Source organism: Anticarsia gemmatalis, chromosome 27 (assembly GCF_050436995.1).
Source record: "Anticarsia gemmatalis isolate Benzon Research Colony breed Stoneville strain chromosome 27, ilAntGemm2 primary, whole genome shotgun sequence".
NCBI classification, from domain to species: Eukaryota; Metazoa; Arthropoda; class Insecta; order Lepidoptera; family Erebidae; genus Anticarsia; species Anticarsia gemmatalis.
Genome location: NC_134771.1, coordinates 6,258,509 through 6,270,284, shown reverse-complemented (window position 1 = coordinate 6,270,284; position 11,776 = coordinate 6,258,509). Strand labels below are relative to the sequence as shown.

Here is an 11,776-nt window from a genome sequence, read left to right as displayed (position 1 = left end):
ATCGTCTGATATTTGTATAAACCAATATTTTATCGATATAACAAAATATTTTGATATTAGAATATGTTGTTGTGTCAACGAATATCTAACCAGATAAATAATCTCAAGTGATTATTGTGACTTAACGTAATTCTATCACGATTTTGATTTCGATATCCTGATTTGCAGGTTTTGTAATAGATATTGTATTATTGCCTTTATGAATGAAGAATCTTTTCTCATCGCTACACGGTCTATCTTTCACTAAAGGTTTTAACAACTACAAGCCGTTACGATTGCAAGAAGACTAATTAACAGAATCATAACATACAAAAATAAACTTACCATACATGATTCCTGATTGAATAAAAAAAGACAATGATGAATTACCGAGAAATTAGCTCGTGTAACTGAAAACACCTTGAAGGCTCGCTAGCGAAGTGTTTTGCAAATTTTACCGTCATTTATCGGTGTACATTTGCTGATACCATTGTTCCGCGTTTCGTAATAAGTGGTGAATTGAGTTTATGGAAAATGGGTAAGTAAGAAATATTTCTAAATTTTTCTTTTGTTAGTTATAGAAAAATTAAATGAAAACGGAATGTAGACGTTGCTAATTTATGCAGTTTATTTTCGAAATGGTTTTCATACAACCGTTAAAGAAATCAAGAATTTTAGAGAGAATTCGTTAGAATTAGATAGATTTTAATAAATACTACTTCACTGAAAAGTACTATTGAGTTGCCTACTGATTCAGTGCATCCAGTATATTATACTCACCTTTCTGTTCAATGCTTCTTCACCTGGATAATCGAAATAAGGGTCTACATTTCTGTATTTGGCTCTAAGTCTAGTGCAACACAAGCTGCTCTCCTAAGATGTAATTTTACTAACGAATGTAAATCAACACATGACTCGTACTAACCAGGTTTTTGGACTCAACTGCAATAAATTGATACACTTTTCGACAGTTTGGCAGAACATATTATGAGTGAAACATAACGATTATAATTCAAAACATGCAGTCTGACTACCGGGTGTCATGTTTGTTGAAATTTTTCACGGAAGCCCGTTGCGTTTCACATAATATTATACTTTTTCATCACTTTTAAAGGTGTCCTCTTTGGAATGTTTTATAAATATTCCGCATCGAGAACAGTATTTGTAGCCCGCGGGGCTTAAGAATTAATTAGTATTGGCTTTGAGTTCGAAGAAACTGGTTAATTAAACCATTTAATATTACAGCAGAAGTTAGCACAGTCAAAATGCAGTTGGGAGCGATTGTGTTTTTGTTATACCTCGTTCTGCCAGCGATGTTTGCTGAAGATGTGAGCTGTGAGTATAATAAAAATGTAACAAAAGACAACATACATAAAATCATTATGTATTTAATCTGTAATTTTGTCTAAGAAATTTTGGATGGGCGATTTTAAAATACATATAATACTTGCATAATTTGAATAAATGCCTTAAGTCTTTCTTTTTGTTCACATAGCCTGAAAATTCTAATGCGTATTCGAAAGTATAAATCTACTAAACTTTAAGTAGGTACTTAATTCGACTTAGTTTACTTTTTTAATTTTAGCATTCAAATAATGTATATTCCCTTCATAGATCAAGCGTGTGTCGACAAATACTCAAGAAAAGGCTACCAGCCGTGGCAAGAATGGTCAGATCACTACACGTGCCACCGGTACAGATGCGAAATTCGGGATGGAAAATATTTCATAGCAGCTGTTGGGTAATTGTTTTCATTATATTCAATGCTAAGTCTTCCTAGAAACAGCGAGATAGAACTAAAATATTAAGTTAAGTTCATTCATGATTATAAGTTGTAGCATATTTCTTACAACGCAATAATTGAGAGAGATTTAAAACAACTTTTACATAACTATTTTTAACTACAGATGTAGAAAGCCCAAGATTCCTGAAAATGCATTGGAATGCCACGAGTATATTGAAGATGAAAACGTGGGTGCGTATACTTACAAAACATCCCTTAATCATCAAGTAGTCTCCATTTAACTTCTGAAATACCACTTTATCTCAAATAAAAGATTTACTTCTGAATAATTACAGGTCCCCTAAGGTAGTTTAATTACTGACAGCTATTGGCTGACTTTCTAACTCTAGATAGTAAATACTAGTTTGTATCTCGCTTCAACAGTCCCCAATATAATTTTGATTTGCCTAGAATTCCCCACATGCTGTGCTAGATTGCGATGCGTTGTTGAAGTCAATGGCGAGAGGATCGTCCAGACGAGAGGTCAGCCTGGTGAACTGTTCCCTGACAAGTAAGTGTGAAATTCCAGTCTGTCCTAAAATATTATGTATTCTAAATTTCTAAACATTCTAAAAATAGATGTGTTTACATCTAACCTTCAGGAAACTATTGATAAAATGCACTGTAGCAGTTTAGTAAGTAATTTTCATAAAAATTAGATCAGGACCTTTCACTGTAAAATGACGAGAATTTAAATTTGATTTGTTTTTAATAAGGTTGGTATAAAGGTAAAATTTTATGATGATGAACCTTTTAAATATTTCTTCTAAATACCCCAGGCCCTGGAAGGGTCAGCAGAATGAGCCCAACCCAGCTGTAGTCGGCATGCCCGGAATCCAGCAGAACACAGTAGGAGGTGAGCCCCAGAGCCAACCTGCACCTGGCATCTTCAACAGCAGAGGAGCAGGCAAGGATTTGTTTGACTAACCATATACATGTTCAAATACAATATACATATTTTAAATGCACGTACATAGTACCTATGTAGTTAAAGTGGTTTATATCGATGAGTCAAAGGCGAAAGCACTTGGCAGCTTATGTATTTATAGTAATTTTGATTATATAGATCTACGTTTTTGCTTTTTTGCTGCTAAGTAAATGTTGTTTGAACATCGATTCCATTCGCTCAGTAGACTACACAATAGTTGGTGCTATTTTATACGTTTAGTAGTTACTAAGCATGCTTAAATTATAATTGTAGCTTCAAATGACGTCCTGTACCAATAACTGGATGCGACCAGCGTCGGACAGGCAAGTGTGGCGTACCAAACAGACAGCGAACGCCCGGCAGTATTTTGTTACGCAAATACAATAATGTTGTACCATTCCGCAGGTCAAGTTGTAATTTAATGTAGATAATTTGTTTAATAATACGTTTGCTTTATATGTATTATAATTAAGTTTTGTTTAAATTAGTTTTTAAGTATAATGTTCCTTTGTAAACGTAATTTAAATTGTAATTCCCGTAAAATTAGTTTTAAAACACGAATAATTATGAGTAGTTAAACGACAATATTTTATTAATTTAGCCAACAATATTCCCGACAGCGGATGGCAACGATATTAACGGAAGACGCTACGTTGACCCCTATCCCAGCCAACAGATGCAGGACTCCCCGAGGAAGAAGAGGTCGACTGTTTATCCCCTCTTTGATAGGACCCCTGGACGGGAATTGGCTCAATACCAACCGCATCAAGTTAAAATACATGGGTACTCCCCAGAAAGATACACCTCATACTTTTCTAATAATCTTAGAAGTATTAGCCCTAAGTTACACCTTAATACCATGGTATAATAAGATTTATGTATATTATTATCCCTCACCAATATTTTACGTCATCGGAATATTATAATATTATGCTGATATTATTATTAATACATAACCGTGTTTATCAAAAATAATGCCTATAACATCTTATTTTTTGACAGTTGTTGTGTTTTTGTTATTTAATTAGTTTAGTGGATGTATTTTGTTTGTTGATGTGTATAAATTAAATGTTTAATTAATATATTTTCTTTTATTTATTATTTTATAAGTAACTCGTAGTTTGCTAATATACTGCTTTTTAGATTGCGATCTAAAGACTGAAAAGACAGTCTGTGTGAGATTTTTATAGTAGTTTGCTGGAAGTTTTGAGTTTGTTTAGTTGTTTTTCGGTTTTAGCGATAAAACGATTCTATTTTTTTTTTCAAGTTAATGCACATTTTTTCAAGTATGAATTGAAACTAATAAAATCATAACTTTACTTAAAAAATACTCACGCGATTTTACAACATTCGCGGCGAACAACATTTTGAGATCGAAAGCTGCTCTAAAAAGTAAGTTAAATGTCTAGTAGCAAAAATTAAGGATGCACAATGACATGATTAGGCAATAATTGTGAAAATTATATTACAGATCGCAAGTCAACTCGTACTGAAATACGCCACTGATATTCATCATTGAAAGCCGCAAGATCATAATGTATTTCTGCGGAACCATTTTATTTATTTCATTTATTAAATAATATGAAAAATATTATGCAACGAAACGTAATTGCAAAAAAACCGAAACTGTCACAGTTTGCGTTCCATGTAATACGTTTCTGGATTATTAAAGCTATTGTTACCTTTTGTCCTTGTCTTATTCATACAAATTAGTTATAGCTGTCTCTGTTTATTGACAGATCGAAATATAATTGTAACTGGAACATGATAGTAATTTAATGAATCAGTCATTAAATGTTTTCCTGATTGATCGTAAGAAAATACCGTATTTATAAATAAAAATAAAGTCCAAATACTGTTTCAATATCAAACACGGACAAAAATATACATGAAATTAAGGAATTACATGAAAAAATACTGTTTCTAATAAGAAAAAGCGGGATATATCGCTACTCCATGGTCGTGTTTACTGTAATGTAATAAAAAGTGTTATAAAAATGGTTGAGCCGGAGAAGCCCTTTGCCTGTGGGGCTCCAGACTGCGGCATGACGTTTACGAACGAGGATCACTTAAATGTACACACGAAAAAGCACGATATGGCGCTACAATTGGGCATGGAGCAGAAGGCGGTGTTCGTTGGTAAGTTACTCGATTACTATCAAAAATGACTAATATAAGGGTCAAAAACTTGAACCTGTTGTTTTTCAAGTCGCTGCGGTGATGTCCTACGTAATGATTCACTAGAAATTACTCAATATATTAACTAATAAACAACTTTAGTTGCAAAACATAACTGCATTATATTGAAATATAAAGGTATAAACAATGTTTTGTGTGTATTTTTATATCTTTATACCTGAAGATACAGTAAAAGGTGTATGAAGTACACCATATTTTTGCAGGTTGCACTCGCCGTGGTCCCAGGCTGACTCTGAGTCAATTCCCATATTCTATTATACATTAAACATGCAACGCGAGAGTTTAAAAGTTATGGTAAATTGAATGTCCCATAGAATATGGGGCTATTTAGCAGATGTATACTAGTCTATCTTTAATATATCTGCTATTCGTCACTAATCAGCAAAAATTGAAAGAATCTATCAACTTTCGCTTGCGTCACACAATAGAGAATAGTTCATATTTCTTCCCATTTTGTAAAATTTTTTACTCGCATTCTGATCCTGTTGGTGATGTTATATAGCCTATAGCCTTCCTCGATAAATGGACTATCTAACACTGAAAGATTTTTTCAAAGCGAACCAGTAGTTCCTGAGATTAGCACGCTCAAACAAACTAACTCCTCAGCTTTATAATATAAGTATAGATATGACATCATATTATTCTTTAATTATCACCATGATTCAACATTTTGATGATAAAAATTGATAGCTACAAACTTATATTGAGATAATACCTAAATTGATGTTATCTTAAAAAGACCCCCCCACTTATCTTCCATAGTGGGGATTTCTGAAAAGAATTAAATACAAATTTTTCAATTACATACCTACGTCTGTTAAATCACACGTGTTACCACGTGTAGTCAGAGGCGAAAGAGCACCACTTGGTACAATCCTTACAAACTTCCTTTGCTTCTTTCACATCCATACATCTTGTTATAAAGGACGGCTTAAATTTTTTCAAGTAATGTTCTGCTAATTTCGATTGAGTACTATAACTGACTGGCCTCTATGGCATGGTTGATAGTGTATGCAATTCCCCCCCAGAGACCTCATCTGTCCCACCAGACTATAAGAGTGAAGGAATAGAGAGTGTACCTGTGTATTGTGACACTATAAACAAAATTTAAAAATTCTTCTACATTATATTCACAGCTGATCAGACTCCAACACCGACTCGCTTCATGAGGGTCTGTGAGGAGGTGGAGCTGTTCCTGGACCTGACCGTCAACCCTTTTGATGAAGGCTTCAAAAAGGCTATGGAGACCAAGTGAGTTTTGTATCAATATTAATCTGATACTTTATATACTGAGGAGCTTGTGGCTTAGTTAACAACAGCCGCGCGGATCGATCTCTGAGGTTAAGCCATGCTTGCCGAGGTTGATCTGTGGATGGGTGACCATATTATACGAGAGTTCAGATTCCACTATGCGGTCCATCTAAAGAATGACCAGGGGTTGCTTAACCCACAGATCATTTATCGACCAGAAAGCACAAATAGCTTATTTCTTGTTAAAAAACACAGCATGTGTCTTAACCTGAAAACTTATCTGTGATTTAGGTCGCTACGCCGCGCCGCTACCATTGCGTCGGGAAGTCATGGGTTCGATTCCCACACCGAACAATTATTTGTTTGTGAGATTGACAAATTGTTTCGGGTCTGGTTGTATTTTGTGTCCATTGTTTGTATGTTTGTCAAAGTCTTCGCGACACAGGAGCAATTCTTAGTGTGGGATTCATCTTTCTAAAAATACTAAAAAATAAAGAACCACTCCATCTCGTTGTACTATATGTATATCTGTCTTGTGTGTCTCTGTGCTGGTTTTACTAAATAAACTTTCTTTCTTTTTTATGTTTCCAGGGCCTGTATACAGCCTATAGACAGTACGCCGACGGCCTCCGAAGAGCTCCACACTCCTCAGATGGTGTTCCCTCAGGACTCCACACTGTATAGCACAACTAACAACAAGAATATCACTATAAGCAGGTATATAAAGTACTAGCTGACCCGCGCAACTTCGCTTGCGTCACATAAGAGAGAATGGGTGAAATTTTTCCCCGTTTTTGTTACATTTTTTATTGCTACTCTGCTCCTGTTGGTCGTAGCGTGACGTTATATAGTCTTCCTCGATAAATGGACTATCTAACACTGTAAGAATTTTTCGAATCGGACCCGTAGTTCCTGAGTTTAGCGCATTCAAACAAACAAACTCTTCAGCTTTATAATATTAGTATAGATTGTCTTTACTGTCATCTCTTGGGCAAGATTCTCCTCTCGGAATGAGGGAGAGGTTAGACCTCAAGTCTTTTAATCTAGCAGATTATTAGCCTAATCCTAATAATATAAAAAAATCGGCCAAGAATGAGTCGGACTCGCGCACGAAGGGATTCCGTGCTATCATATTACATAATAGAAAATTATGTATGTTGTATGCGAGCCCCCCTTAAATATTCACGTTATTGTTATTTAATTATTTATTTTGAAAGGTAATGTACAAGTTAATATTCTGTGAAAATTTGAAGCGTCTACCTGTAAATTAAAAGATAGAAAATTGAAGTTTTTTTCGTATTTTTTTGCTAGATATTAAACCGTTTTTGATATCTAGCAAAAAAATACGAAAAAAACTTCAATTTTCTATCCATTAACAAAAACATGCTCTATTACAGATCATCAAGCGACGAATCAGGTGCAATAAAAGAATTCGAGACCACAACCATATCAAAACTGACTAACGAAGTAACGACCATTAGTCGTATCGTAGGCAAAAGTGAAGAAAAAGCAGACAACACTAAAAACGACTTGAGAAAAGACTCCGTTTCATACACGAATAATGTTATAAAAATAAGCAATATGGTTCGCAAAGACAGCGTTGAAAATCAAACAAATTGCCACAAAGATACTACCCAAAACACACTAGAAGTCCCTCCGATTATGTCTCAAAAGTCCCTAGATTTTATAGTCGACAGCCTAACAACAGATTTCGATGAAAATAAAAAGAAAAATAGACAAAACGATGAGGATTACGAAGTGACTATAAGACTGCCTAACGGAAAACAAGTTAAAATGAGACCGGTCGACGAAGTCCCTGAAAAAAACGCTAAAGAAGTCCTAAAAAAGGTTCTAACGGAGAAAAGTGAAGTGAAAAATAATTTGCAACGGTTAAATAGTGTTGTATTACCTGTTGTGTCTAATGTAGTCCCTAGTGTTGTGCCTCTGGCTACTGGGACTTTGATACCAGTGACTATAGTGAATAGTGTTGTGCAAAAAGTCCCTATAGCGAAGGAGACTGTGTTTGATAAGAGACCGGTGAAACGGAAAGTTGCTAGGAATGAGACAGCTGGCAGTAGTAAGAGTGAAAAGACTGTTGAGGATTTAGATAGTAGGTGTGCGGCTTCTAGGAGATATAGGTTGGTATTTTTGAAATAATTCTATGTTTGCCAATCGTGAGGTACCCTTCACAGGCAAAGTTTATCCAAATTTCGATACTGAGTTCAACTCCCAGGTTAGCTAATGTGTTATATGTGTCTGAAGACAGAAGGTCTCGGGTTTGATTTCCTTAGCACCTCTCTGGTCGTGTCGGTTTTCCGTCCCACCGGGTTATGAGAATAAAGGAATAGACAGTGTACCCGTGTATTGTGCAAAGACTTGGACACTATAAACAAAGTCCTACATCATTGGCCAGTTTCAATGAAACTGACCGTCATAGTCGGGTATCGGCTAGGACATTATTATTATGATATCTTATGATGTCAAAGTCTAGCTGCGGAGCTAAGTACTTTTTAAAACTTATAATTTTGTTTCCAGGGCACGTTTAAAACAAACATACGACAGGCAGAGCCAGGAGAACAAGCAGTTAAAGGAGTTGAACGAGAGACTATTGGCCGAGCGAGCTGTACTCAACTCCGTCATCACTGAACATGTTAACAGATGTCCTAATTCTAATGACCTTAGTAAGTATAAATCTATTATTAGGTCGGGGAAAAAGTATTTTCGCATTATAGTATGTATGAACTTGTAATAAAATCTTTTCTCTACACAAAAAAGCTCGATATTTGGGTACCTCACGAGCTCACTGAAAGAAACCTAATAAACCGTGTACTCATTTGTGATTCTTAAAGCTAAAGATTTTATTACAAGTTCTTATATAATGCAAAAAGACTTTTTCCCCGACCTAATATTATTATACAACTAGAGGCCGCCGATTTCGTCCGCGTGGAAACCCTTCCTGTGTAAATCCCGATCCCTCGGGAACTCCGGGATAAAAAGAAACCTATATTATTCTGGGTCTTCAGCTGCCTATATAACAAATAACATTGTAATCGGTTCAATAGTATTTGCGTGAAAGAGTAACAAACATCCACACATAATTCTCACAAACTTTCTCGTTTATAATATTAGTAGGATTGTTAAATAATGAGGAATTTTGTAAGAAATAATTATGAAGGTTTTTTCAATGTATTTTGTTACAGGATCTATAATGGAGAAACTGAAGAACGGTAGCAGTCTCTAACTGGCTAGTAAATAGCTATGGTATAAACAGGGTTATTTTAGTTCTTAAATATGACACAGAACTATTAAAAATAGTTTTATTTATAGTTAAATATTGACAATTGTATATCGCTCACTTGCGACGACAATGTGATAATTCGAAAAATTCAAAATTTTTAATTTTATTTATTCGAAACCGCCATAATGCGCTCTTTATTCTACAAAAACGCGATATTTTTTACGCTAAAATTGGCGGCGTAACGAGAGAAAGTGACGCAACTATCGCAGTGTAGCACTAGCGACGATCAAGAGTTTAAAAATGGTATAATGTAAAATTGAGGTTTTCGAAATGTCACATTATCCTCGCAAGTGAACGATATAGAAATACTATTTCTTGACTAAAATCACAAACGCTAGTTTTACGAATTGTGTATAAAGTATCGGTTATTTAAAACTGTCTGTGTAGCGCCGTCGGTAGTGAATACGACTACCGTACAGAGGTCTCGAGTTCAAATCTCGGGCCAAGGCAAATAAAGTCTATTCTGATTTTTTCTGTTAAGAATTTCTCACCTCCAGTTTCTGAGTTACATTTAGCGGTAGTTTATCTGTTCAGTAGTTTCAAAACTCATATAAAAAAACGCTATTGAATAGATAAACTACTGCTACTTGTAACCGGGGGTCAGAGATAGCCCAGACTTAGAAAGTTGAGGTTTGCCTCCGTGCCTCGGAGAACACGTAAAGCCGTTAGTCTTGCGGTAAGTCTCTGCCTATCCTTTGTGAACTAAGCGTGGTGGTAAATTGTTTTTATTGTGTTCATTCCAGTATTGTAATGTTATTGTTAGATATTAAATTAATTATGTTTTATGGAATAAAGATATTTTTAATAAAATATAATATTTCGTTTTATTTTCGATCCTATTTTTAAGTTAACTATTTCTATTACTATCACTGTGGTCTGGTCGGCAGTGTATATGACGGGTGACTATGAAGTCTCGGGTTCGACTCCCGGCTCCGACAACGTGCCTTTCTCAATAGTCGCGCGAAGGATAGTGTATGTGACATACACTAACCGATCGGCTCGGACGAAGTGCTATTATTATTTTTTAAGTTATATCCCAACGTGCCCGGTATATGGCAATAGGCACGCCTCTAATTACATGGGACTAATATCATGAATGCCAAAACGTAAGAGTATTTCATACAGCTTCGAGTATAATGGATGTATGAGCTACGTTTTACACCTTATATAACAGGAACTATGTATGTATGTACGTATGTATGATTGAAATTGTCACACTCGAGTGACCGTGAAAATGTAAATACAATTAGTTCTCAAGTTCGACATCTTAACGTTTCAGTAATGCTTACATCGAACAGTAATTGTTTAAAACTTATTTGTTATGGAAAATATACCTATTTACGTAATATCTATACTTACTAATATTATAAAGCTGAAGAGTTTGTTTGTTTGTTTGTTTGATTGTTTGTTTGTTTGTTTGTTTGTTTGAACGCGCTAATCTCAGGAACTACTGGTCCGATTTGAAAAATTCTTTCAGTGTTAGATAGCCCATTTACCGAGGAAGGTTATAGGCTATATATCATCACGCTACGACCAATAGGAGCAGAGTACCAACGAGAAATGTTACAACAACGGGAAAAATTATGACCCATTCTCTCTTATGTGTGTGACGCAAGCGAAGTTGCGCGGGTCAGCTAGTTGTAGAATATGAGCGATTGGAAATCAGTTATTTTGTGCTAAAAGTGAAATCGCGAAGGAGCTAGGGAGCTGAAAAGACAATATAAGGCGGCCTCCCAGTGCGTCCGAAGGTCGTGGGTTAGATTCCCACACGAAACGAATTATTATTTTGACAAAAAGTAGTTTCGGGTTTGGTTGTATTGTGTCCGTTTCTTGTATGTCTAAAAAAGTCCCCGCGACACAAGAGCAATGTTTAGCTAGGAATTGTCTTAGCAATAAAAAAAGAAAGATAATATTACATAGGTAATAGAAAAAAGTCCAAACCAAACACAAAAAATGCTTCGATATACCTACCTACCACTGTGTGAGTAGGTGCATAAAGCAGAAAAGCGAAAGCTATTTTTTATTACTTGTAGCTGTCCTCATCATAGAAATCGTATAACTATACTTTTTTTTTATTTTTTTATTAACCTAAGTATATTGTCCCATTGTCGGGCAAAGGTCTCCCCCAAACTCCTCCACCGGTCTCTATCCTCAGCCATCTCTTGCCACCCTTCCAGATAGGTATCCAAATCGTCACGCCAACGTTTCCTCGGCCTGCCTCGCCGTCGTCGTCGACCCTCAGGCATCCATAATTATACTAATGAATAATTAATTAATCACCAGGCGCACTGGATTCAAATCTCGTGGCAGCTTGTGGATGACCATCTTTATATCTGGT

At 35.5% G+C, this 11,776-nt stretch overlaps 2 protein-coding genes across 2 annotated transcripts; both read left to right on the top strand.

Annotated features, from left to right (window-relative positions):
• Positions 1-371: 371 nt before the first annotated feature.
• On the top strand, positions 372-3,770 carry LOC142984530 (uncharacterized). The gene is made up of 7 exons (XM_076132229.1): positions 372-517; positions 1,225-1,314; positions 1,594-1,720; positions 1,887-1,954; positions 2,174-2,273; positions 2,542-2,669; positions 3,311-3,770. Exons 1-7 carry the CDS (start codon positions 514-516, stop codon positions 3,556-3,558), a joined length of 765 nt encoding a protein of 254 aa, XP_075988344.1. The 5' UTR covers positions 372-513; the 3' UTR covers positions 3,559-3,770.
• A 692-nt stretch (positions 3,771-4,462) lies between these two features.
• Atf-2 (Activating transcription factor-2) lies at positions 4,463-10,243 on the top strand. The gene is made up of 6 exons (XM_076132391.1): positions 4,463-4,829; positions 6,026-6,140; positions 6,732-6,857; positions 7,538-8,278; positions 8,676-8,821; positions 9,341-10,243. Exons 1-6 carry the CDS (start codon positions 4,688-4,690, stop codon positions 9,379-9,381), a joined length of 1,311 nt encoding a protein of 436 aa, XP_075988506.1. The 5' UTR covers positions 4,463-4,687; the 3' UTR covers positions 9,382-10,243.
• Positions 10,244-11,776: the final 1,533 nt, after the last annotated feature.

Bases quoted from the DNA above. Each gene is read 5' to 3' on its own strand.
- Atf-2 (XM_076132391.1), top strand. From the start codon at position 4,688: ATGGTTGAGCCGGAGAAGCCCTTTGCCTGTGGGGCTCCAGACTGCGGC. The intron at 6,141-6,731 runs GTGAGTTTTGTA...TTATGTTTCCAG, and splicing joins AAAAAGGCTATGGAGACCAA to GGCCTGTATACAGCCTATAG. The intron at 8,822-9,340 runs GTAAGTATAAAT...ATTTTGTTACAG, and splicing joins TCCTAATTCTAATGACCTTA to GATCTATAATGGAGAAACTG.
- LOC142984530 (XM_076132229.1), top strand. The intron at 2,274-2,541 runs GTAAGTGTGAAA...TAAATACCCCAG, and splicing joins GGTGAACTGTTCCCTGACAA to GCCCTGGAAGGGTCAGCAGA. The intron at 2,670-3,310 runs GCAAGGATTTGT...TATTCCCGACAG, and splicing joins CTTCAACAGCAGAGGAGCAG to CGGATGGCAACGATATTAAC.